The sequence below is a fragment of the Hypomesus nipponensis genome, chromosome 3 (genome assembly GCF_054491055.1).
Source record: "Hypomesus nipponensis isolate SF chromosome 3, ASM5449105v1, whole genome shotgun sequence".
NCBI lineage: Eukaryota > Metazoa > Chordata > Actinopteri > Osmeriformes > Osmeridae > Hypomesus > Hypomesus nipponensis.
This window is the reverse complement of record NC_140363.1, coordinates 11,564,621-11,588,912: the sequence shown is the minus strand read 5'-3', so window position 1 is coordinate 11,588,912 and position 24,292 is coordinate 11,564,621. Positions and strand designations below refer to the sequence as shown.

General features: G+C 43.0%; 3 protein-coding genes across 8 annotated transcripts in view; all 3 read right to left on the bottom strand.

Annotated features, from left to right (window-relative positions):
• arhgef10 (Rho guanine nucleotide exchange factor (GEF) 10) overlaps positions 1-1,609 on the bottom strand; it is a 47,273-nt gene extending 45,664 nt beyond the window's left edge. For 2 of the 4 annotated variants that reach the window (XM_084676118.1, XM_084676126.1), the window contains exon 1: positions 874-1,608. The gene's annotated coding sequence lies outside the window, so the exon portion shown is untranslated. Of the gene's footprint in view, positions 1-873 lie in introns of all 4 variants that reach the window. The other 2 variants (XM_084676112.1, XM_084676142.1) reach the window with 2 other exon arrangements.
• A 1,621-nt stretch (positions 1,610-3,230) lies between these two features.
• On the bottom strand, positions 3,231-5,740 carry cln8 (CLN8 transmembrane ER and ERGIC protein). Of its 2 annotated transcripts, XM_084676100.1 has the most exons (4): positions 5,604-5,664; positions 5,008-5,065; positions 4,295-4,934; positions 3,231-3,886 (listed from the first exon to the last, which is right to left on the bottom strand). In XM_084676100.1, the coding sequence occupies exons 3-4, from the start codon at positions 4,844-4,846 to the stop codon at positions 3,572-3,574; spliced, it is 867 nt and encodes a 288-aa protein (XP_084532226.1). In that variant the 5' UTR covers positions 4,847-4,934; positions 5,008-5,065; positions 5,604-5,664; the 3' UTR covers positions 3,231-3,571. The 2 variants fall into 2 exon arrangements, with proteins under 2 accessions (XP_084532226.1, XP_084532217.1); XM_084676091.1 differs by lacking the exon at positions 5,008-5,065 and having other exon boundaries at positions 5,604-5,740.
• Positions 5,741-9,636: 3,896 nt separating this feature from the next.
• dlgap2a (discs, large (Drosophila) homolog-associated protein 2a) overlaps positions 9,637-24,292 on the bottom strand; it is a 122,952-nt gene continuing 108,296 nt past the window's right edge. Inside the window, exons 9-16 of one of the 2 annotated variants that reach the window (XM_084683242.1) lie at positions 23,677-23,736; positions 19,659-20,047; positions 15,919-16,004; positions 15,843-15,845; positions 15,056-15,495; positions 14,739-14,830; positions 11,334-11,486; positions 9,637-11,068 (exon numbers count right to left, since the gene is read on the bottom strand). In XM_084683242.1, the coding sequence (XP_084539368.1) occupies positions 10,862-11,068; positions 11,334-11,486; positions 14,739-14,830; positions 15,056-15,495; positions 15,843-15,845; positions 15,919-16,004; positions 19,659-20,047; positions 23,677-23,736 (1,430 nt within the window). In that variant the 3' untranslated portion in view covers positions 9,637-10,861. The remainder of the gene's footprint in view (positions 11,069-11,333; positions 11,487-14,738; positions 14,831-15,055; positions 15,496-15,842; positions 15,846-15,918; positions 16,005-19,658; positions 20,048-23,676; positions 23,737-24,292) is intronic. The other variant, XM_084683243.1, reaches the window with a different exon arrangement.

Below are 24,292 nucleotides of genomic sequence, written 5' to 3'. Positions count from 1 at the left end.
GCTTTTCTGAGTGATAGAAGTGTTACACTGTACTGTATATGAGTTCCAGTTGACTGGATTCAGGCAGGAATGTCATGCATGACTGAGTGAATTTGTAGACTGGCGTTGTGTAACGATTCCTAAGCACAGTGTTTCAATATCAAAGTAGGATACCACACCAGGAAATCAAGTTGAGAAGTCAAACTACATGTTCTTGGACTAATGTGTGGCTCAGAGTAATGTTTAATAAGTAAATGAGGGTGGGTTTTTCTGCATTGACAGATTAAATCTTACATAAAAATGTTATGAATGCAATGTTCTCTGCACTCAGTACGCACCTGTCCTGCAGCCTTGAGAAAGCACACAATGGCCCTCACAAAATATAAGACATTGAGTTTGTCCAGAACGATTAGAAATATGAACACATATGCGAGAACATGCCATTCTTATGACATTTGTGTTATTTGTGCTCAATCTTAAAGCAAAATCCTACACTTTTACAGAGCTAATGCATTCAAAAGATTAAAGTGATGAGAATACCCTGATTTCTTTGTCCATGTTGGAATGTCCAATGGATAGGTGAAATATTGTCATGTAAATAGCCTATATGACTTGCTACGGAATTAAAAAGAAGTAGCCTATTTCTTCAGTTCTCAGTAAGTAAAAAGGTAGACTGATTGTCAGCTTCTCAGCTTGGCAAAGACAATCGCCACGTTTTAACAACGGAAACCCACTTATGGTCTAGACAGTGGAATAGCATTTTAGATATGCGGAAAAAACATGTTTTCATTCAGTAAATGAATAGCCCAACAACACGTCAAAACGCTGAAACACTCAAACAACAAACAGATAAAAGTTTAAACTACACAAATAACATTCTAGATTTAAACTCACCATTTTGACAACTTAGAGCGTGAATTAGAGCGTATTTTCCAACGTTCCACAGAAGGGTTTAATACATCAATTCAATCTCAAATACCGCGTGAACTTTTAGTTTACAACTTATAATTTTTCCATTTTCCCTCAACTCTACTACTTTTCGATGCAAACCGACTCCCATGTGAAGACCTCGCCTCCTGCTAGCGTGTCATTGGTGGAGATTTAGGGTACGAGGACTTAATTGGCTAGAAGGACCCTCAGTCTTATTCCTAAGGCTTTCTGATAAGTATGTTCCACGGTATCCCACGTGACCCGTGAGGTGGCTTCTTCAAACAGCTGTGAATTAACAAACTTTCAGAGTTAAAAAGAAGACATTTAGGAATTTAAATCCCTTTAAAGACGTGTTTCTTTACGTTACGCATTTAAAGTCTAGTAGTCTGCTTTCATTCATCCCACAATTATCTTCTTTAAAACGTCAATTTGACTACGTGAATACAAGCGGCCGAAAATAGGTTTCCCCGCAAGGTGTCCGGGCTCTCCCTCAGAGATAGGGTGCGAAGCTCGGTCATCAGGGAGGGGCTCAGAGTAGAACCGCTGCTCCTCCGCGTCGAGAGGAGCCAGCTGAGGTGGCTCGGGCATCTGATCAGGATGCCTCCTGGACGCCTCTCTGTTGAGGTGTTCTGGGCACGTCCCACTGGGAAGACGCCCCGGGGAAGACCCAGGACACGCTGGAGGGACTATGTCTCTCGGCTGGCCTGGGAACGCCTCGGGGCCCCCCAGGAAGAGCTGGTGGAAGTGGCCAGGGAGAGTGAAGTCTGGGCCTCCCTGCTTAGGTTGCTGCCCCCGCGACCCGACCCCCGGTAGATGACGAGACGAATTTTACTACGTCAAAAGACGTTAAAAAAAATACTGCATGTAAAACCATTGAAGTGGCGCAGCTTGAGTACAATTGGCAAATGATGCTGACGTTAACAGCGATGTCACACCTTATCCAAGTCTGTCATCTAGTGGATGAAAATAGTAACGCATTTCATAGTGAAAAAAGTACTTCTTAAATAAGAGAAATGTGTTCACTGAATCCGTTTGAGCAAACGAGAACCTACAATAAGCCTTTCTATCTTTGTGCCTGATTAACTTTAAGTGGCAACGTTTTGACTATAGCCTAAACAAGATTTCAGGAAGCATCAACACAAATACCATTTCCTTTGCCCAAGAGTTCATTGAACAATCTTATTAAGCGATGGAGAGGCCTGATTGGTCAGATGTAACAGTTTTTAATAGAAGCTCAAGTACAAACTTAGTACAAGTGCGTCTGTGGCTTGGTGGGGTCTCATTAAATTCAGGGAAATTCTATTCTGACTTAACATTAATTAAGATAATTATTGACCAAACACTTAATAAAAGACTGATTGCTCATGTAGGTGATAAAACATCTACAGCCTTTAAAATATCAGTCCAATAACAACAATGGACGTTAATACTGCAATTGTCAGTACACACATTATCTATGTGAAATGGTTGTCATGGCATAAATTAACAAAGTTACTTCTTAAAAAACTAAAAATAAGTAGTCTTACGGTTTCTGAGAAGCATCTGTTATGAAACAACAATTATGAAACATCAACAGTATCCAAATGAGGAGAGAATAGTTAATTCAACAGTGGAAACTCTCAAAATATTGTACTTTAACTTATTTGAAAGGAAAGATAATATTGACATGGCTTACACAATTGCGTGGGCTTTCATTTGATAGAATTTCAATGAGAAAAAAACAAAATAAATTGTTGATGCACTCACTCTACAAAATAAAGTAATATCACTAAACCACATGGGACACATGAATAAAACTGATGCAATTGTCCACTTAGGCAGCTTTGTGGAGGAAGTGCCCGTTCAATGTATGAGACCCCATAAAGTCTTCAGAAACAATGATTAGATTAAAGTATGGATTCACCCTGGGACGTGGTGCTAGTTATTAGCCTAGTAATTTATCTTTGGTGACTCTAAGGAAAGCACTGCTTCTCTCCACTCCCGTGACCTTCACTCATCACATGACATGGCCCCTGACAGAAATGGACTAGTCTGAATCAGTACAAATTATCTGCGATGAGGAACGATGAGGATCAGATCACCAAAGCAGTGGAACCTTGACAAGAACATTAAAATAGGCAATTTAACAAAAGCATAGCATATTCTTGGGCAAAAAGCATGCATAAAAATAGCATTTTAAAACGTGTTAAGAATTCCTTCATATGCTGAATCTTGAATTGTGTGAGCATTATGAGAATTTTGTGTGCTGAGCTGAAGGAATCCTGTGTTGGCTGTTGTGAATGATGACCAAGCACACTAGTGCACATTCATACCACAAACACTTCTGCTCGGCTAACACCTCCTTTAGTTAACAAATTTAACCTTCAAAACAATACGATAAACATTAAGCAAAAGCTGTAAACCAACTAAAGCCTTGGGTCAACTTTTTTTTACCACCCAAAACTAAGACATTTGAATGTGTAAATTAATGTCTTTGATTATTTGTTACTGTAAGGCATAGTCCACACTTTTCAGTGTCCTAACATTCAAATACCTAATAAGTAGTTCCGTTCATTTTCCACCTTCAGATACTTAATAGTTTCTAAATTAACCTTCCATAACCTTTAAAAGTATAAAGACGAAGTGTAACCCTTTTTAGAACACTCCCATGTCCCAAGTTCCCTCAGTTAGTGTGGGGTTTCGCTTGGTCCATTGTGGGGCCATTTAGGGGTGCTGGCTTGTTGCTGAAGTTCCAGTCCACAGGGTTGAGGAGCTGCATGGTCTTCTTGTGGGTCCATATGGGGTTGATGAGGACCGTGATGAGGGTCAGGCCCGTGAGGAAGAGCAGGCGCTGGGGCAGGGCCACATAGAGGTTGAATTCCTCCCACTGGCACCAGGTTACCCACCACATGTAGTAGGTCAGCACCATCCTGCAGTGGAACATGTGGATCATCACCCACTGGTTGACCTTCCAAAAGTAGCTCTGGGCCCAGCCCGCCTACAGGGGACAGAAGAAACAGTAGGACAGTCAAATTAACCGTAAACTTGGTATGATCAATCTGAAGAAGCCAAATTAGTTTTTACAGAGAATGCTAATCACATACTTAATAACTATTTTATTTGGTCTTACACATAGGAGTATCTAAAACCTGAAAAAAACACAGATAGTGCCTAATCTTGTCTCATACAGGGAGTTTCACTTTCTAAGAGGGTTCCGTCAGTTTCAGTCCTAAATATGTAAATACAGAAGAAGAACTGAAACACCCATGAACTCGGATAGCAGCACTTAGATAGCAGTAAACCCCGTAAACCAAATACGACGTTATGAATAAGGTAGGGTAAAAGAAAATGCATTTCAAGAAAAATACCAATAAAGTATGATGAATAAATCCAATGCAAAATGTACCTTAAGTAGCATCCAGGATACACAGGTGAACGGAGTGCTCATCTCCAGCAACAGAGTGACCATGGGAAGGTAGTGCCCAAGGGAGTCCCACACCACCGCCCCGACAAACCCAGAGAGGGCAAAGAAATGATGCACAGCCAGGGGGAGGTCAAAGGACCTGAACACCACACTGGAGGCATGCAACGCCACATTCTCAAACACAAAGAAGCCAGTGGCGGTGAGCACATTGAACCAAGACCAATTCTCCTGACCCCTAATCCTTTCTCTGGACACAGCGGAGTCCTCAGTCAACGCCCGAAGCCCAGCTATCGTACTCTGGACGCCAAACAAGGCTCTGGTGGCGGCTAGGTTCCAGAAGACCTTCTCTTTAGCTGGCAGAGAGCCGTACGTTTGAGAGAGGGCTAAAGAGAGGATGTGGGAGAGGAGAAACACTGCTGTGTAGAAGGTGAAGCCCAGACCAATAAGCTGCACACGGATGCCCGAAGAGAAGTAGTCCATGCTAAGGTGGTTGGGCTGGTCAACGTGGGGCTGTTGAGTGCTGGAGGAGGACATAATTTGAATGGTGCTCCACACAAAAAAGTCTGCCGGTTAACGCTACATTAGCGAAGTTTCCATGTGCAGAATACGAGACTTTGACAGCCTGCAAAACAGAAATTTTAAGTTATTATCAAATCACCAGGGGGGTATTCCAGAAAGCAGGTTTTGTGACATACCCGGGTAAGTTAACTCCCCAGCTGACACCCAGCGTTGTAGCAAATTGCCAGTAGGTTGCTGCAACATTGTGAATCAGATGGTGGGTTAATTTACCTAGTTATAGTTATGTTGCATAATCTGCTTTCTGGACTACCCCCCTGGACCTTTACTTCAAGTAAAAATAAATACATGAAATAATCGGTAAATGACAGCTGCATACTGTACGTTGTTCATGTTCAAAGAAAAAAAAGAGAACTGAGAAATCTCAGATCCACTTTCAGCACAGTCAAGTCGAGTACAAGACAAAATACTTTCCTCACGGAGATAATATGATACCGTAAAAAGGTCAAGCATTACAGTACACTATGCTGCTTATTACATATAACGGTGTCCGGACCTGACAAATATAGCTTTACAGTAAACGTTCACATTTAGGCTACGTTGCAACATTTTATTAATCATTTCAAGCTAACTGATTGCGTGTACTCGAAAATAATTTGCTTCAGTACAAACATAACATATCCGTCAGCCTTTGGATCGATCCAGCTGACTAACAAAAACAAATTAGCATTTCTGTTTCGTTCATACACCAAGGAAAACAACTGTTATCGCTCACCTTCTGCTAGAAGCTGATAAACCTCCGCTTCTAGTCTACTAAAATCTCTGTAGCGTTATGTGTTAATTTAACTTTTTGTCACATGACTTTAGGTGTATTCAACTTCATGCAGCACCGTCGCGAGAATGCCATTGGGTGCTTCAAGTCAGCCGGGCTGCAGGCGGATGCATATTCGAACAAACCTATTGTCATATGGTCATGCTCAACAGGAAATCCCGCCTTTATGGAGAGTCTCTCCTTTTCCATTGGCCAATAACCTGCAGATATGGTTTCGATTGGCCCTGGCAATGTCGAGTTGTGATCTAATAACTTGACGATTTTTGGCTTTTTTGTGAGATACTTCTTATCAGCAGGAAACTTTCAGCGTTTGGCCCACATCCTTCATTTTCTTTAATCAACATGTGAAAAAGAAAAAAAGCGCAATATTTGGAAGGAGTCAAGGAATAAGAACAGATCATTCAAACCATCAAGAACTTTTAAACGTTTTCTTCAAAAAATTTAATTGCAGAAGTATTTACATTAGATGATCTCAGCAATGATTAAACTAATCAAAGATGCTAAATCTTTAAATAGCTCATGGAAAAATGGAGGACAATACATATACATTGTTAAGTGTTTAAAATCACAGAAATCATATAAAAAATTAATTGGTGTGAACATTAGTAAACATTGCACAGAGCATCTGTGATAAATAACAAAAACATACACACATGTATCAGTGTCAATACTTCTAACAAAAGGTTATGAATAAATCATACATTCAGTATCAGTAGATTTTGCATGCCATCATAACAGCTTATCAAAATAAGTTAAAAAGACTAAATAAAATGAACAAAACATGAGCAAGAGAAGAAAATAATTATGTTTTAATGAAGCATATATTATATATTTATATAAGATCTATATATATATTTCTTTACAAATAATGAATATTTGGCATTATATTCATCCTCACTATAGATATGATACACAAGAGAAGAAAATAGTTTAGCTAAACAATTACTTTTTTAATTTGTCTAGTGATCTTAAGAGTCATTTCACATTTCCAAGTTTTAGGAAGTGGAGTCAATCTCAATAATTGTCTCCTCAGCATGGTTAGGAAAACATCCCCTCAAAACAGCTAATATACCGTATGACCATGTTCAAAATGGACATATAGTGAGGCCACATGACGGGAAATAAATAACAACATGATTCGGGAAGGTCTAATACTACAGACTACAGCTATAAAAGCATAACTGATGGATTCTATGTTGTTCAACAATAGGCCTACGTATCCTCCAACAATATGGCACTTTGTTTTTCACTCTGTCCAAAGGAATGGAGCTGACTGATTCAGAAATGTTTATTTCCAACTGCTGCCTGATCAAAATATTGCGTGAACATGTGGAGAGTGAAGGTTAGACCTGCCTAAGCCTTTGCCCACCATACCATTCCTGCCCCACGATAACCTCTTGTGCCTAGAACAAAGAAAGTTCAACCCCAGATCATAACACAAAGTCCCATTGACATCTAGCCTGGTATTACACAAAGCAACATTGTTAAAGAAACGTGTTAGTCTGTGTGTACTCAGCAAAAACAAGTTGCATGAAACATGGAAAAAAGATCAAATGTCCATTTGCGACAAAGAGGGATAAAGAATAAGGACAACAAATAGTAAGTAAGTATGCAACATTTTATAGCCAGGGATTAACACGCTTACACTACACCACCTTCATGGATGTTTGATGATTCGCAAAATATTTACCCCATCTAGTGGTATCAAAGAGACACTGCAGTGTATTTCTTTATGTACTTATGTACTCTCTTAGTGGAATAAATGTCACTATAAGCAGAAGTGTAGAAGTAAATTACACGGTAGGCAGATGACAAAGCACACCATGGAAGGACAGAAGGAAATATGGTAGCAGGAATAGCTATGTCCCAAGTTTGTATTTTCATATAAATGGCACAAGTGGATGACCTTCAGAAAAGAAGCTACAGGTTTTATGGCCACCTTACTGATCAAAATATTCATACTTCTCTTTCCACTTAAAATGTTAAACATAGGGCGTATTGAAAAAGATAAGCCAGACATGGATCTGCTGCTTAAGCCACAGGGGTTGGATAGAATCAAACCTCTTTCCTTCTGAATTGCTTGTTAAAAATTCAGATCACGTTCCTATGGCCATCAAGACACTTATCCAGAATCCATCCTTGAGTTTCCAGAGAAAAAGTCAGTGACATATTTTCACTATCTGTGCCTAGCTAAAATACAGCTGTCTCATTAAGATAACCACGAGAGGAAGAGTGGGAGTGTACAATATTTGGCACACGCACTCACACACACACACACACACACACACACACACACATTCATTTGGCAGTCCTGACGTATTTCCATGTGAAGAGACACCTTTACATTTTAATGTCACTGTGGCAAGCAAGAAAAGTATGGTAGCCGTATAAAGACTGTACTTGATAATGAAGTGTAACATCATAACTCTAAACTTCCCTGAAAAAAAAGTCTGCTATTTCCCCCTAACAGTCCACGCAACACATTCATCAGCATATTCGCTGTGAAGGGACTTGGAAGCTGTCAGCTCTGTTTCCCCCAAGGACCGTACTTACATAAGACCCTCTTCAGAGCCACCGGCACAGTGTGGGACAGCAGGAGAGAACACCACACACAGGAAGAACAGCCTGGAAACACATCACAACATAACACAGGCGCGTTTCCTCAAAGCGAAGATCCCAGTCTCCCCTAAGCCAACGTATCGGACAGAGTCTGTCTTGCCGCCTGGTGCACGCCTGCTTTCTACAGTCTGAGTAGCAGGAGCATATGGGGAAGCAACACACAACCTGTGCCTCCTGTGCCACAGCCATTAGCACCCCGGGGAGCCATGTTGTTGTCAAGGGTTCTACCCTGCGATGAAATGACAGTGTGTCACTCTATGACTATGCATAGAAATGTTTTTCCATGCTGCGCTCAGGTCCTCATTCCCTGAAGGAGGAGGCTTGCCTGTCAGTTTGTAACTAATCACCATGTAAGTATAAGCATAAAAAAGAGGGACACTTTAATGATGATACTGGAAGTAGTGAATATTCAGTGAATACATTTTAATAATATGATTTGGTTCTCCTGCCACCGGGAAAAGGTGGGGGGGAATCGTAGCAAGGAAGCAAATATAGCTAGCTTAGGAAATGTTTTGACTTTGTGTTTGAGGTGTTTACAAACATCTGCCACCCAGCTGCCCTCTGCACATGGTGTCCATATTGTAAGTGTGTGGGGGTGACATACTGTAAAGATGTGTGTGTCCCTGCCTGTATGTGTATAAAATATTAACAGTGCATGAGGGTATGTTAAAGGTTCATATTAGAAAGCCTTTCATGAAGAAAAATCTATTTTCTGTTGACCACAACAGAGAACTGCATCAGGCAGTCTAAACAGGGGAAAGTTTCTCGCAGTAATAAACAGTCTTCACCCCTCACCTCGCAAACTCTACTTCCAGGCATCCCAAGGACTGTAAGAGCCTTGGTCACTGTCATAGCATCTTTTAGTGGCCCAGGGACCTCACGCTGTCTTCCATTTGGACATCACAGCAGACCCCCTGCAGTGCATCTGAGCTCTGTAGAGGATGTGATATGTAGCTCACAGCTCAATGTGCCAATGACTCAAAACCCCTCAGACATCACAAGCACACATACACACACAATATCACACACACACACACACACACACACACACACTCACTCACCGAGAGAAACCAAATCTGTTCAACGTTCCATTTGTCCTGTCTTTCTTATCAGCCAGGGAATCATAAAGCATTAGTCTCACTAAGAAATTCTAGAAGCCTCTGCCTGCTTCCCTCAGGGATCCTGTGTCCTTTCTTCCCCCTGCTATTATCTTGCAGCATTGCTTGAAGGAGGTGAACGTACTTCTGAGATGATCAGCCATGGGGAATTCTTCCAGGAGAAGATGTCACCCAAGTAATTATCAGGGAAACTTATTGTGTGACTGACAGTTATGTTATGACTTTTGTTTTGAGGGGTAAGCTGCTGGATAAAGAGTGAGAGGGATGGGGGTTTGAGGAATTTTGGGACTCAAATGACGCGCTGCCTCGATTTCTGAACCTAGCTATAACACACATTAAAAGGACAGGGTGCTTTTGGAGTGACCTTTTTGATATAGCAAACCCTGATGAGGCAAGGGATTTAAAAGGGCCCTAGAGATAAATCATCTATTCAACTAATAATCTGTCTCACTACTCAAATACAACAATATTGTTGTGTACTTTGTTATTTACATTTCCCTTGGAAATACAGAGAATTTTAAGAAGTGCAAAAGTGCATTTTGTCTACACATATTTGATATACAGAGCTACGCAAAATCTCTCAGAACTATTTATTACTCACTGCAATGATACGATGAAAAAACGCTGGCACAAGACTTGCATGTTTTCTGCTTCAAGTAAATGTCAGAAGATGTGTTATGGGCACGGTATAAGAACAGCATAAGAACAGACTAGGGATTTGTACCACATGGAGGGCAGGTCAGAAGGAAATTATATAATTCCAAAATCCTGTTTTCCGAGGAGAATATTTGGCCGGTCTCAGACCATTGATAGAGTAGAAAACGGCATGTTCTAAAATAAATCTGACCAAAATGCACAGGGGTTGCCTGATAAATATTTCAAGGCTTGTAACTAGTCCAATACAAGGTTGAGGTATTTCAAGCAGGCCTTTCAGAAATGTTCACTTGACTCACATTTTGCAAATGGCTGTCAGCCTACATCTTATTTTCTGATGGAAAAGGAAAGTAGAATAATGATGTTGTTTATCGTCATAACGGTTGCAACTTTGACATTTAAATGTAACAATTTAGCCTGGTGTTTTGGACTGGTTGGTGTCCTTGCTGGTTGGTTTCAAAGCTGCACGAATTAATGGCACTTTGCAAATGCTGTAAATTCAAATGTATAACCTTCCAGCATAATCCAACTCTTGGGTTACAATTCCATTGGGAAGCTGCTCATTGAACCAACCAATATCATGTAGATGACACATATGCCCAGAAAATGTAATTGGCAAAGGAGAAGATATTTGGGTACATCTCAGATTAAGTGAAGGCTTGTACAGTATATGGACACTGAGAAACTAAATGACGATTTGACGACAGTGTGGAACAGTGGTCTAGAAAAAGGCTAGTTAAAGTTGTCGTAAGGGACGTAAAAGAGTATGAAGATGCCAATGTCTCTGTGTTCGTCCACACCCGTGTCTTCTCAAAGGCGGGTCTGTGCCTCGGGGATGTAGATCTCAATGCTGTCGGCGCGCTCCGACACAGAGTTTTGCCGGAAGGACGCTGCACGCTTGGCAGCCATGAGCCGCCGCCGGGCCTCCTGACGGTGTCGGTCGGGAAGGTCGAGTGATTTTTCCCGCGTCACCATACTCTTCTGTCTCACGGTCTTCTTTGGTACAGCAGGTGGAGGCTTCAAAGGAGAGAGAGACAAAAAATAGCATTGTTATTCTGACTTGCTGCTGACTAGAATTGGAAGATAATTTGAAAGAAACCCTTGTCAAACCAGTCATCATACAAAAACTAGAACTAGAATTATATGGGCCCTATCTTACCAAGTGAACCCGTTTTTAATTGAACACTATACTGCACTATCCATACATCCAAACATCCACACATCTGATTGGGTGTTCTGACGTTCGTGCGGCTCGGTCTCTTACACTAGCAGCACCTCCCACCTTCTTCTCTGGGCTCTCAACGAGCCTCCAGTTGTTACTCTTTATCTTTTGCAGCTGATCAAACTTCATGGTGACGTCATCGATGGAGAGCTGCAGCAGGTCCCAGAACCCTGCCAGGTCCTGAGAGGTGGGGCGGGGCATGGCACTGGGGTCCTTGAGAGGAAAAAAGGAGGAAACCAAGGTGGCCTGGTTAGTGCCTGAATAAGAACACTATCTACACAACAATATTTACATTCATGAGGTGACCCCCCAAGTGCCATAGGATGTGTACAACCTTTGTGTGTCTTCAATTACAGTACAACTTATCTTATTCACAGTCAAGTTTTTAACATTACTTCATGTGATTCTGCCCGAATCCACTAGATGTCCTTCAATGTAGAAGGTGATTTAAACCTGACACGAAAACCCTGCAAGACTGGGATGTAAATCAGCCATCTTTCCACCACCATTTAACAAGATCTGAGCCACAAGCTTCAGGGACACTTCACAGAAACACTGACGTGAGCAATGACCAAATGTATAGTTGCTCATTTCCAAGTTCCACTGAAGTGTCCTCGAAGCCTGCGGTGATAGGGGGGTCCAGTCCTGCCTTACCCCCCTGAGGATCCAAGATAATGAAGAAGTCACACATCTCATTCAGCCCTGGTCTTATTTATCACATCTAGAGGAATTAACTCAGGCAGAGCACCAGTGTCCAAGCCGTGGCAATGAGACCCTCTGAAAGGCCACATGAGACTTTGGAGTTCAGACCTCCTCTGACCCGACACTATCCACGCTCTGTTTTGCTGCTTATGATGCACTTCAGAGTCAGGGTAATAACCCCTGAGTTTGCCTCTGTCACCCAGCTCACCAGCCCCCTCCATTTATTCCTCCACCTTATGGTCTCCACATATTGGATGGCTCGCGGGCACAACAACATCACAGTAATACAGGGCAGTCCAGACTGGACTGGATGTGTAGGCCTGAATATAAAGTTGGAAAAGTGAAGGCTTGGGTCACTCAGAGTTGCAATGCCATAACACTGGGGGAGGGACAGCACAGGTATGTGTGTTATTTCATTAAGGATGGCATGTGTGATGTAAGGGTCGCAGTTAATAGTTGGAACAGATGTTCACTAGATATATATATATATATTTTTTTTTTACGTATAATTCCACATTTTCCAGATATTGCTAGTAACCCGAAACAGGCTCCTGCCAGTGTGACCGACAGCAGCTTGGCACATACAGTACCTCGCCCCAGTGTGTGGTAAAGGGTAATTACATGAACTGACCTGGGGCCATTTCACTTTCACCATCAAGATGCAAAGTCTGCCCACAGGCAACTCTTAAAATAGCTCCATACATCCAGTAGCTCCACTTCATTTCACTGTGGATAAGTCTACATGATCAAACAGTACCCTTACTGTCATAGTATCACGGTGGATTTTGAATGTGTTCTTGGATCTTAAGCAGGGGTCCATCTAAGCATCTTAAGCCCTGTTGGTTCTGAGCAGCAGAGAAGCTTGCTGGGTCCTGATGGCTGACTCATCCAGCTAACAGGGCTGCCTGCAGAGGGGGAGTCAGGATAGGTTCTCACCCCATCACTCCCCTAGCCGTGCACGCTGAACTCTGAGAGGAACCTCATTCATCGTCTGTGTCTGAAACCTGCCAAGGCTAATATACAGACCCAGAGGAGCCCCAGTCCAACAACGAATTTATGTCAAACTATAAATATACGGAGTTCAAAGATGGGCACAGGCAAAAGTTGGATTCACAGTGCATGGCTGTATTAAGATAAGGTCAGAAACAACAAAAACAACAACAACATGTCATTATTGACTGTCCTGGGGGGTATTCCAGAGACCAGGTTATGCAACATACCAGCTGATTCACAATGTTGCCGCAACTTACTGGCAATGTTGCTACAACGCTGGGTGTCAGCTGGGGAGTTAACTTACCTGGGTATGTCACATAACCTGCTTTCTGGAATACCCCCCTGTTGTGTCACAATGGTTTATTTGTTGGTTGCTGTGGTCGTTTATAAGAAACTGTTTCCCCTGATTAGTGCACAACCTGAGGTTATCGGGTTTGACTGTGACATTTCACCTTTCCTGCTTTCCGATTATTTAGGAGGCTAAGCAAATGAAGGCCAGGACATCTTTAAAGATTCTTGTGTGTTTAAACCCTGTCTTGTGTCAGTGTGGGGGTAATCCCCAGGCTCCTCCGTGGATACTGCCGGCTACAGTCGTACGCTGTCTATAAAAGCTTGTCTAAGTCCGGCTTTGGAAACTTCATCCAGGGGAGAGAGAACTAAGACGGCTCAATAAAGCCGCAATTAAATGTATGCTTAAGCTACTTATTTGAAGACACTACTTCCTCAAAAAGACTCCCCAAAAATCTGTGTTGTGGAGATGTCTGTGTGGAATTTTCACAGCCTCATTTAAAGATGCTGGATATAATGTAAACTTTCAGTACTGCCTTCTACTTAGTGAGGAAGCAGCAAAAGTTTGTATGAAAGGGCTGTTCAAGTTTAATAATCCCAAAGTGTTCCCCAGCCTTTCTGGAGGGTAAAAATAGCCATAGGAGCTGTCAAACCTCCAGAAAGAGCTAATCTAAAATATTGGATATTTGGCTGTGATCAATAAAGATGTAGAAGAATAGTGGAGGGGGAGGCGTGGTATCAGGCAGCAGTCCCAGACCTTCCCCATCGCTTCTGTGCAAAGCGTGAGGCGCTGGGGGAATGCTGACGCTTCTTAATTTAAAACCAGAGGCCTGTTCTCTCATTCTGCTTCAGGAGCTATGCGGCCGGCGTCAGATGTTCTCCCTGGCTACTAGTCCTGCTCAAGATGTTCTCATCTCAGAGGGAGAGAGAGAGGGAGAGAGAGAGAGAGAGAGAGAGAGAGAGAGAGAGAGAGAGAGAGAGAGAGAGAGAGGGAGAGAGAGAGAGAGAAAAAAAAGAGCAGTGAAATGGCTATTGATTTCTTATTTGGTATTTTTCCATTTTCTACAGTGTTTTTTCAATGTATTTCTATTTTTGTTGCTATTGTTGCTGCTAAAGCGTGCTATCAACCTGTGTGTAGCAGATGTAGTGGGTGGAGGCAATGCTGCTGAACGGGCTCAGCTGTTTTCCATCCCCACACACACACCAGATGAATAGGGTCCTTTTATGAATCCATCTTCTTCTCTTTCTTATTGGACTTTACACACACACACTCACATTCAACATTTGCTCATGTGCACATGCATACACGTGCATACGAGATAATGTAGACACATACACATACACAAACACACTTGTGGGTATACAGAGACACACACAAATGTGGTTATGCAGACAGACACACACACACACACCCACGCATCCGTGCAGACACACACACGCCGTGATCAATAAAGGAAGAAAGCTCCCTGCAGGGCTACTCACCAGATTCTGCTGACACAGCCAGTAGAACTGCTGGAATTTCTGAGACATGAGGAGCTGAGCACTACCCACTGCACTCCGGATCTTACCCAGGACTGAAACACACACTTCATTACATTAGCTTCAGATGCACCTCAAACGGCTCCCGAATAAGGTCCCATTCTCTGTACTTCATAACCAAAGCCTCTACAGTAGTGGAATTTGCTGAGTATACTGTTCAATGAAAATCTTTATGTTTGTGAGGACCAACTTTGGATGAATAAATATATATATATATATATATATATATATTTGAAGTAAGTGATGTTATATCCACTCACTCTCCTCAGATAGGTCATTCTCCTCGGCCTCTGACTCCATCTCCTTACACCATCCCTCCATCCTCTTGGTCTCCGTGTGGAGTAGCTGCATGAACCAGCTCCCGTCTCTCCGCAGAGAGGGGGACGCACGCCCAGACTCTCCCCCCGATGAGGCCCCCTCCCTGGGGGACGGGGGCTCCAGAGTCCAGGTGGTTTCGCTGGTGGTCTCCCTGGGGCTGGGGGGCTCGGTGGGGGTCCGGTAGTCTTCCCGGTAGCTGAAAAGGCCCTGGGTGCGCACAGTGCGGACCACCCCGTACTGGGTGGGCGTGCTGGGCTCAGAGTGGCGCTGGAAGCCCCCGCCAAACTGCAGACCCTTGTCCTCCATGGTTGGGAAGCCCTCCAGCTCGAGATCCGCCTGCACGCCCGCCGTCACACTGTTGGAGCGCTTGAACCTGCCTTGCCTGGGTCACACACAACATGGATAGGTTAGCAACACACACCCACGCACACACACACACACACATTAGAGATCAGTTTGCAACACACACACACACACAACAAAGATCAGTTAGCACACACACACACATTATAGATAGATAGATGGTTGGCAACACACACGCAACAGAGATTGGTTATCTTCACACTTGTATGTCATCTTCAGAGAGACTGATCCTTCCCAGCCCTCCCAGCACCAGGAACAGCGGTCCTGGCTGGCTCACGTCATGTTGTGGCAGCCACTTGAAACAGTTTCCCTGCTCCCCACTCATTGAATGATCCGCACGGCGACGACTCGTTTGCTCATGAGCACCCCCTCCACAAAAGCTGAGCCGACAGGGCTCAGGGGGAGAGAGAGACTTACGCCAGAGGGAGGCGAAATACTTTACCGTTTTTCATCTTCCACTTGGATCCCAACAGAATGGTATTCCCGCGATCCTTTGCTTTCCGACTCAGAGTCAGTGGCGGCCTCCACCTAAAGCATAAACAACAACAAACACAGCAACGGCTCTCAGTATGAGCCTTTCTAGACGCGTTTGGGATCAAAGGTTGGATCCTCAATTGTGTGTGACGGTGATGTGATTGATGGAGCCCCCCCCCCCACACACACAGATATCTACTACCTTTACCTCAACACCTACTTCAGGAGCCCCAGTCAGCAGACCACTCCATACAAACAGAACGACTGAATAAGTAAGTGACAGCTTTGAGATCCATAAAGTATTACTGGACCTGCATTAATAAAGTGTGGAGTCAAACGGTCAGTTCCATTAAAACAACACACTTGTCATCTGTTAGGTAGTGAAGAGGGCTGTGCTAACTAAGGGCAGTCCCTGTGGCAGTCCCTGTGGCTGCATGTGGTGTCGTAACCCGGGATACAGAGAAGTGACGGGAGTTGCTATTAGTTATTATTATGTGATGTAGGAGGGATGATGGGTACTGATCCCCGGATGACTCTGTGAGCTGTTGATCCTGATGGAATGGTGGCGGCGCTGAGGTCCTTTATGACCCTCAGCCTCTGTAACTCTGGGCTCCGGTTGCTTTTATGGATATCCTCCCTCCTTCTCCTTCACTGTCCCTGCGCCTGTCCTCCTCTCTGCAGTCGGACCCTTTTTTTTCGCTATCTGGATTTTATGGTGTGTCTCTTTTTTTATTCTCTCTCTCTCTCTCTCTCTCTCTCTCTCTCTCTCTCTCTCTCTCTCTCTCTCTCTCTCTCTCTCTCTCTCTCTCTCTCTCTCTCTCTCTCTCTCTCTCTCTCTCTCTCTCTCTCTCTCTCTCTCTCTCTCTCTCTCTCTCTCTCTCTCTCTCTCTCTCTCTCTTCAAGTCCCTCCCTCCTGTACCCTCTAAAACCTCACACAACACACAAACATGCTTGACTCGATTGTTCCATGTAAAGCTACAGGGGACAGCAGTGATAGGTGCTATGGAGGGGTGTGATGTGTGATGACCAGCCTACAGTGGATGTCATTTATAGATGCTGGGCCTGTTCTTCCCACCGCCAGGCTGTCGCCAGGCCATGAGTAATACCAAGTGAGAGCGCACCAGGCCTTTCATTCGACACTTTACTTTATGATTAGAAGGCTAATTTGAAAATCAATTCATCCGTATTTAATCTTCAGCTCCCAGAGACCACACTTCTCATCCCTGGTTCTGAGTTAATGGCCCTGACCCCGGAATAGTTTTCTAGCCTACGCAGGCAGAATTCTGACAAGGTTTGAACACCCTGCAGCAAACTAAAAGAACCTCCGCCATAAGCTCTGAAAGCCCAAAAAATTCAAACTAATACACTCTTCAACCTTAAGTGGTTTTGCGGAGTCCCCCCGCAAAAAAATGTGGAAAATGTCAAGTTTGTTCTGTTGAAGAAAGCATGCTATGAACGGAGGGACATCTGTTCATTTCCTATTCTGCGCAGCCCTTGGAAAACCCTTGTTTGTGGAGAAGAAATAGGCTCAGAATGATTGTTGAAGTGACCTCCACTATACTGACAAAGGCAAAGCAAAGTCCTTCTGATGAAAAGATAATGAGCATCTTGTCCTGATTAACAGGGAAAAAAATATATATCCAGGAGAAGCAGCATGACATTTGACATTTCATTCATTTAGCTTTTATCATTTAACACTTTTATCCAAAGCAACACACAAAGAGGGCAGAAAGTACAGCAGATGATCAATTATCAGATTATCAATTATTTTGGTATTCAAAGTCAAAGAACGGTCTATATTTACAAGACACACTGCAAAGTAACATGGCTGCATGTCTTGCATGCAAGTAGCCATCACAGGTGCAATATTCATCCACAATAAGCAACTCTGACCACCAAAATACTATTGAAACTATGCACTTCTGATCTGTACTCTTATGCTGTCTCTATATTCTCTGTATACCTTATTTGTATGTTGCTTTGAAGAAAAGCATCGGTTGAATTTGGCCCCAAGGTCAAAGGTTAAAGTGACGCATTAAACTAAGGATATAATGATGACTATAATACTTCTTAAAACTTAAACTTAGCTCCAATACTGGGGGTAGCCTCGTTTGTGTGCTGCACATGTCAAACTTTCCAGCAATGGTAGGCCAGCATGCTTTGGGACATGCTGTAAATGAAAGTGATTTTGTATTTCCTACACATCACTAGAGCCAATTTGAAAGCCAACAGAATGCAGACCCTCTTTCTTTTCCCTCTCTCGTTTTTCCCCTTCCGCCAGTGTCTCTCCTTCCCTCTCTTTCCCTCTCTATTAACATCTGTCTCACAACACTCCTCCTAAACATCTCTCTCGTTCCTCTCTCACATTCTTACACCTTATTCCCTGACAATCTATCCATTGTTCCTTTCCTTTGTCTGATTGCTAGCACGCTGAATAAGGAGGCCCGCACGCGTGCTGATTTGGGTGATTATGTATTCAGGCCCAGGCGCGGCACGGGGAAGGGAAGCAGACTGAGGAGGCTCCAGCGCAAGGCTCAACTACTTAGAGTCATCATTCATCACATGGGATGGGCTTCCTCATCATCATGTTTGGGAGGAGAGAGACAGAGAGAGAGAGAGAGAGAGAGAGAGAGAGAGAGAGAGAGAGAGAGAGAGAGAGAGAGAGAGAGAGAGAGAGAGAGAGAGAGAGAGAGAGAGAGAGAGAGAGAGAGAGAGAGAGAGAGAGAGAGAGAGAGAGAGAGAGAGAGAGAGAGAGAGAGAGAGAGAGAGGGAGGAAAAATGGGGAGAGACCCATCGATTGTCTCTGAAAACTACGCCCACCACCTGGCTAAAAGGAAAGCGGGGTGAGGGAGGGATGGAGTGAAGGAAAGATGGAGTGTGAGTGAGTGAATGAGCGAGCGAGCGAGATGGAGGAAGAAGAGAAAGGGGGAGTGTGTGCATGTGTATGTAGTAGGAGAACTAACTTGATATATCCAGAAATAACTAAGAAGCAGGTGGGTAGATTCCCTGTTCCACAAACAGGCAGACCATCACAAATTCTCATTTAATGCAATGCTGGTGTGTCTGTGGTGGGGTGAACTGCCACAGGAGGTGCCGGGTTATCTTAGTAATGCTATTGATATCTGTGTTGTATTCTTCCAACTGCAATCAGACGGATCAATCAGTGCACAAAGTTGCTTGAGGGTCAAAAGGAGGGAAACGAGAAGATAGAGGGGGAAGAGAAGGATATAATTAAAAATATAAATTGAAGTTATGAAAGGTCGAGAAAGTGGGAGAGAGAGAGAAAGAAAGACATTTTAAAGAACGTAAGAAAGAATAAGACAAGAAAGAAGAAAGAACAAAAGAGAAGAAAGAAGGGAGGGAGGATGGCAAGCGGGGGGGGGAAGGAGACCATTCAGTAAAACCTGCTCTTGCATGAGTTGAATGTTAATTGATGGATTGCGGTAAGATGACTCATTGGTGGCTATTTTTAGCTTGTGAGGAGAGGCGGAGCACCCTGAGTCGGAGGGCTGTGTTTCTATGTGAGTGAATTTATGAATGAGCAACATGCTTCCTCTCTTGGTGTCAGTGCGTGTGGTTGTGTGAGTGAGAAACACTATAAGTCTGTACGAATAATATGTGTCGGTGTTTCTAATTTGAATGTGCATATATGCACTCACAAATGGAGATGCGGTATGCCACAACTCACACCCATATATGTGTACTAACCTGTATCCCTATTGATGACCTCGGTGTTTTCAGGTACTCCTCAGCCCTGGACACCAGTATGGCCTTGTCACAGGTCATCACCGAACTGTGGCTGTCTGTTGATGGGTGTCTCTTCCCTGCCATCACCGCTGCCTCCATGGCTATGGACACGGCCTTAGCACTATCCAGGCTGTCTGTGGAGTTGTAGAGGGCCCGGCCGAGGCTCAGCCCCAGGCCCAGCCCCAGGCCGTCTGTGGTCCAGGGCCCTCCATGAGGGTGCCTGCCTTCGTGGTAGGCGTCCTGGGTGGACTCAGTACTGCTCTGGGCGGTGACGGAGATTAGGGGCTTGGAGGTGGTGCGGGGCGGCACAGGTGGAGGGGTCTTCTTGTAGTTGGAAGTGTAGGCAATGGCTGGAAGGAAGAAAAACAAAATCCCATGGTTGATATGATGTGTGGATGACATACACTTTTTCTCACCTTCTTTGGGATTTATTTTAGATTTAATAATTTTTTGAGGATAATATTATCCTAAATAGTAATAATAATATTAAAAGTATTTTTTGTTTATAATTGAGAAAGAATCTTCATGAAGTGATAGTGAAACTGAATTTATTTTTATCAAAAACTATTAAAACTACAATAAAGCACTTCTGAGTTCAGGATGCCGGTCACCGATATTCAAGTTTTCTCATTCTGAGTGTTTGACAAGTAGGGATGATTATAAGGAGAATCCTGTTCTTTCAAGTGCAAATGAGATCATGGTCCTAATCCCCTGAGATGGACTGGAGCACTTCAATGTAAATAGCTTTTCTGGTTTGATGTGGCCTGCTTTTTCAAACACGTCTCTGGGAGAGAAGTCTCACTTTATATAACCCAATAATGTATTGTACTATCGACTGCAAAGTGAAGCATGGGCTTAGTTCATTCAAACTTTATCAAAGTATAGGATAGTAGATGGGAATGCAGTCAAAGTCAGCTCCCAGGAGTTTTCAATTATTGTACAACAATCAATAAAACACATTTTCTGATTTCCATATATGACATGCCACCTTCACTTCACTTAGATTCAGAGTGTTGCTTGGTGAATATATAACATTTTTGTCTTTGGTGAAGCAAACATTAAATTGACTGAAATAAGGCTTTGAAATAAACATTGCGCTTCTAAATAGGGTAGAAGAACCCATTGAAGTGCATGATGGGAGGATACTGAATGTGTGATTCATCTGATGTGGTGTCGTGTTCATCAATATCCCCGGCCATCCGGCCAGGGGTGAGCTCTGCTCTGGGAACTAATGACACTGTTTGTTGTCTCTTCACAAATGAACATTTCAAAGATGGTATGAGGATGAGTCAGTGGATGGGGAGGGGGTGTGGGGGATGAAACAACAAAAACGTGAGAGAAGGGAGGAAGGAAGAATGAGGGAAGGAGAGATGAGGACAGAGAGGGAGAAAGACAGAGATAGAGACAGACAGAGATAAAGAGAAGGAGATGACCCATTCAGGGAGTATGATTCGGCATAAGGATAAAAATAGAAAATGATTACCCAGGCAGCCATGCAACAGGGACTCATACATCTCGCCCCCATCTTGGCAGAGTTACCCAGCATTTTGTTTTCATCTCAAATGATTGGAGGTCAACAACTAACATTGCATGCCAGAGATAAGCCTATCAACAGTGCGTATGCACAAAACAGTAACAAAACTTTCAACTAAGGTTGATGAAGTAGGCAACAAGAGGCAGTGGAAAGCGTAAGAACAAAGAATGATTTAAATGCTGAAAATGTGACAAAACAATCTGATACCTCAGCAATTGCATGACAAATGAAGATGTTTTTTGGTGCAAATATTTTGAATATTGTAACGGTACAAGGTCTCTCAGTAGGGAAAATAAGAAAAACATTTGTGCCTTTAAAAGTTAATTAACTACATTAGCTGTGCTGGTCCATGATGGGTGCTTTTATTGTATTTGCAGTTGGATGGAAAGAAACCTGCCACCACATCTCCATGACAACAAGACAGACACCTTTTCATTGGTGTTTAAATAGCACTCTGCTGTGTTTCAGGTGGCATACTGTGTTGGCTGAACACGCCCAATCTGAAGTGACCGCAGTCTGTTTGACTTCATAGGGAGTTCAAACAACCACTTATTCTTGGTTTATTTGTCCTCCAGTAAGAACTTAAAATACAATTATTTTACTCCTTCACACACAAACACACACACAAACATGCACATTGTGCACACATGCACATCCTCAGACATGCAAAGGTACATAAAAGAGTACACATAGACAAGCTTGCACACACACACACACACACACACACACACACACACACACACACACACACACACCACACTCCCCCACCAAGCGTGATTAACTTGGGACACAATGAAAGTGATTTGGGCTCTCCATCTCTGTTAGTGGCTCTCTATCTATCAGGTCTGAATTGCATGCTAATGCTGCAGGGAGCAGGGGACTTGAGGGATGTGTCGTTAAGACTGCTCATTCCCCATTGGATTTATTACCGTAAACGAAAGCCCAGTTTTTTTTTTTTTTGATATTTAAATAATCAAGAGAGAGGATAAATAGAAAACTTCATTATCTGCACTGTCAATATTGTTGTGGACCAAAGCACAACAAATAATAGATAACGCACAACCATAATCACAACTCACATAATACTTGTATTACAGTACTTAGATTGAAACACTTTAGCATACTGCTAGTACATGAATTATTCATTGATTGACACTCCATCATTCTAATGCAAACATGTAACTTACACAAAAATATCACTTCATTCTCCTCAATGACGTTCAACTTCTCACAGCTCTTGTGTATGGCAGACAATATACACCAGGGAACAGTAAACCCATCCAGTGGACTGTCAGTATTGTCAGTATATGTTTCACCTCACGTAAAAAGGCTAACTGCGGGTTGCGTCAGCTGGAGAGACAGACACAGAGAGTCTTGGCTGAACAAGGGAGCCAAGTGCCAGCCAGGCGGTGACCTCCTCCTTGTCATGGCAGTCCCCATGGCTGACAGCACAGCATCTGCCACCGCTGTGACTGATGTAAACAACCTACTCTGAACTCCGGCCCTCTAAAACAAAACTGCTTGACAAAGAGCCACTGCTGGCAGATGGATCACCAAAGGCCCAGGGAAGGCTAAAAATAGACACCTTGGACATCCAGAGGAAGGTGTGTGTGTGTGTGTGCTGTCTGGGAGGAGATGGGCCTTCATAAATGCGTCAAGAGAACTGCCGTCTGTAGAGCGTCCGTCTCATCCATAGAGCCTATTTACGGCTCCAGCTTTTCTCTCTCTCTCTCTCTCTCTCTCTCTCTCTCTCTCTCTCTCTCTCTCTCTCTCTCTCTCTCTCTCTCTCTCTCTCTCTCTCTCTCTCTCTCTCTCTCTCTCTCTCTCTCTCTCTCTCTCTCTCTCTCTCTCTCTCTCTCTCTCTCTCTCTCTCTCTCTCTCTCTCTCTCTCTCTCTCTCTTTGGTGGGGGTGTGGGGGTGGGGTGGAGGTTTAAAATTCAGTTGCCTCTTTTCAATCTACCTGCTCTATAAGGGCTTTGCTTGATGAATCAATAAGAGCCATTGAAGAGCACAGGGTGGCTCAAGGAGAAAACATTGTGAAATGGCCGTACAATAAGGAACACATGCAGAAGTACTTGATGGCTAGGCTGTGATTTTCCACGATTATTAACATTGAGGGTGAAGTTCAATTATTGTGCTGTTCATCAATTAGTATTGAGACCATTTGTCAAAAAGGAGCAAAAATAAAATTAGAAAACCACAGGTTTGAGTGAATTGGAGCAATAGTGCAAACAATCAATCAGTAATATTTGTTTGTGTGAATGACAATAATCATGCTGGTAATATATATATATATATATATATATATATATATATATATATATATATATATATATATATATATATATATATATATATATATATATATATATATATATATAATTGTGCTAGTCTGGGTCTCTAAGCCTGTTATGCTGGGTGTGTTGAGGCCCAGGTGAGGTTTACCTGGGGGCTGCAGGGGGGTCCCATCCATGCTGGAGGTTGAGGGGAGACGGAACTGGATCCCTGAAACAAGTGATTGGGGTAGCATTCAAAATGGAGGGCACACTGTTTTCTGCCCATACATTGGCCCTACTCATTTAAAATCCTGACTAATAGCTCCATGGATTATAGATTATAGTTGGAGTATGTGATTCAGACTCTGTCAAGGGCGTAGTTTGTGGGTGAAGGTAACCCCTCTAATATTCAAACAACAACGATGTTTGAATATTATTAATGTTGTGTTATGTTATTTCAACCCCCTACCCCTCCATGTTCAAACCAAATCTACGCACTTGAGTGGCAGTCTGATCATCTCTAAAAACTGAAGAAAAATATGACATGGTGAGATATTTAAATGTTTTTTAGATGGGGCCGTCCTAATTTCTAAAATACATTAGTTACGGTGTTATGTGATGACAGATAAACTGATTACTAACTGATTGACAACCAAGCATGTCTAAACTGTGATGAATGAAAAGAGAGGATTTAAAGTTAAATGATTGATGGCAAGCTTAAGCATGACTCATTTGGTTGATACTGTAGCCCTTGGAAAATAAATACATGCTCTGTAAAGGTGCTA

Coding starts and splice junctions, on each gene's coding strand:
- cln8 (XM_084676091.1), bottom strand. CDS start 4,846: ATGTCCTCCTCCAGCACTCAACAGCCCCACGTTGACCAGCCCAACCAC. Junction 3,887..4,294: donor TATCCTGGATGCTACTTAAG/GTACATTTTGCA, acceptor TGTCCCCTGTAG/GCGGGCTGGGCCCAGAGCTA.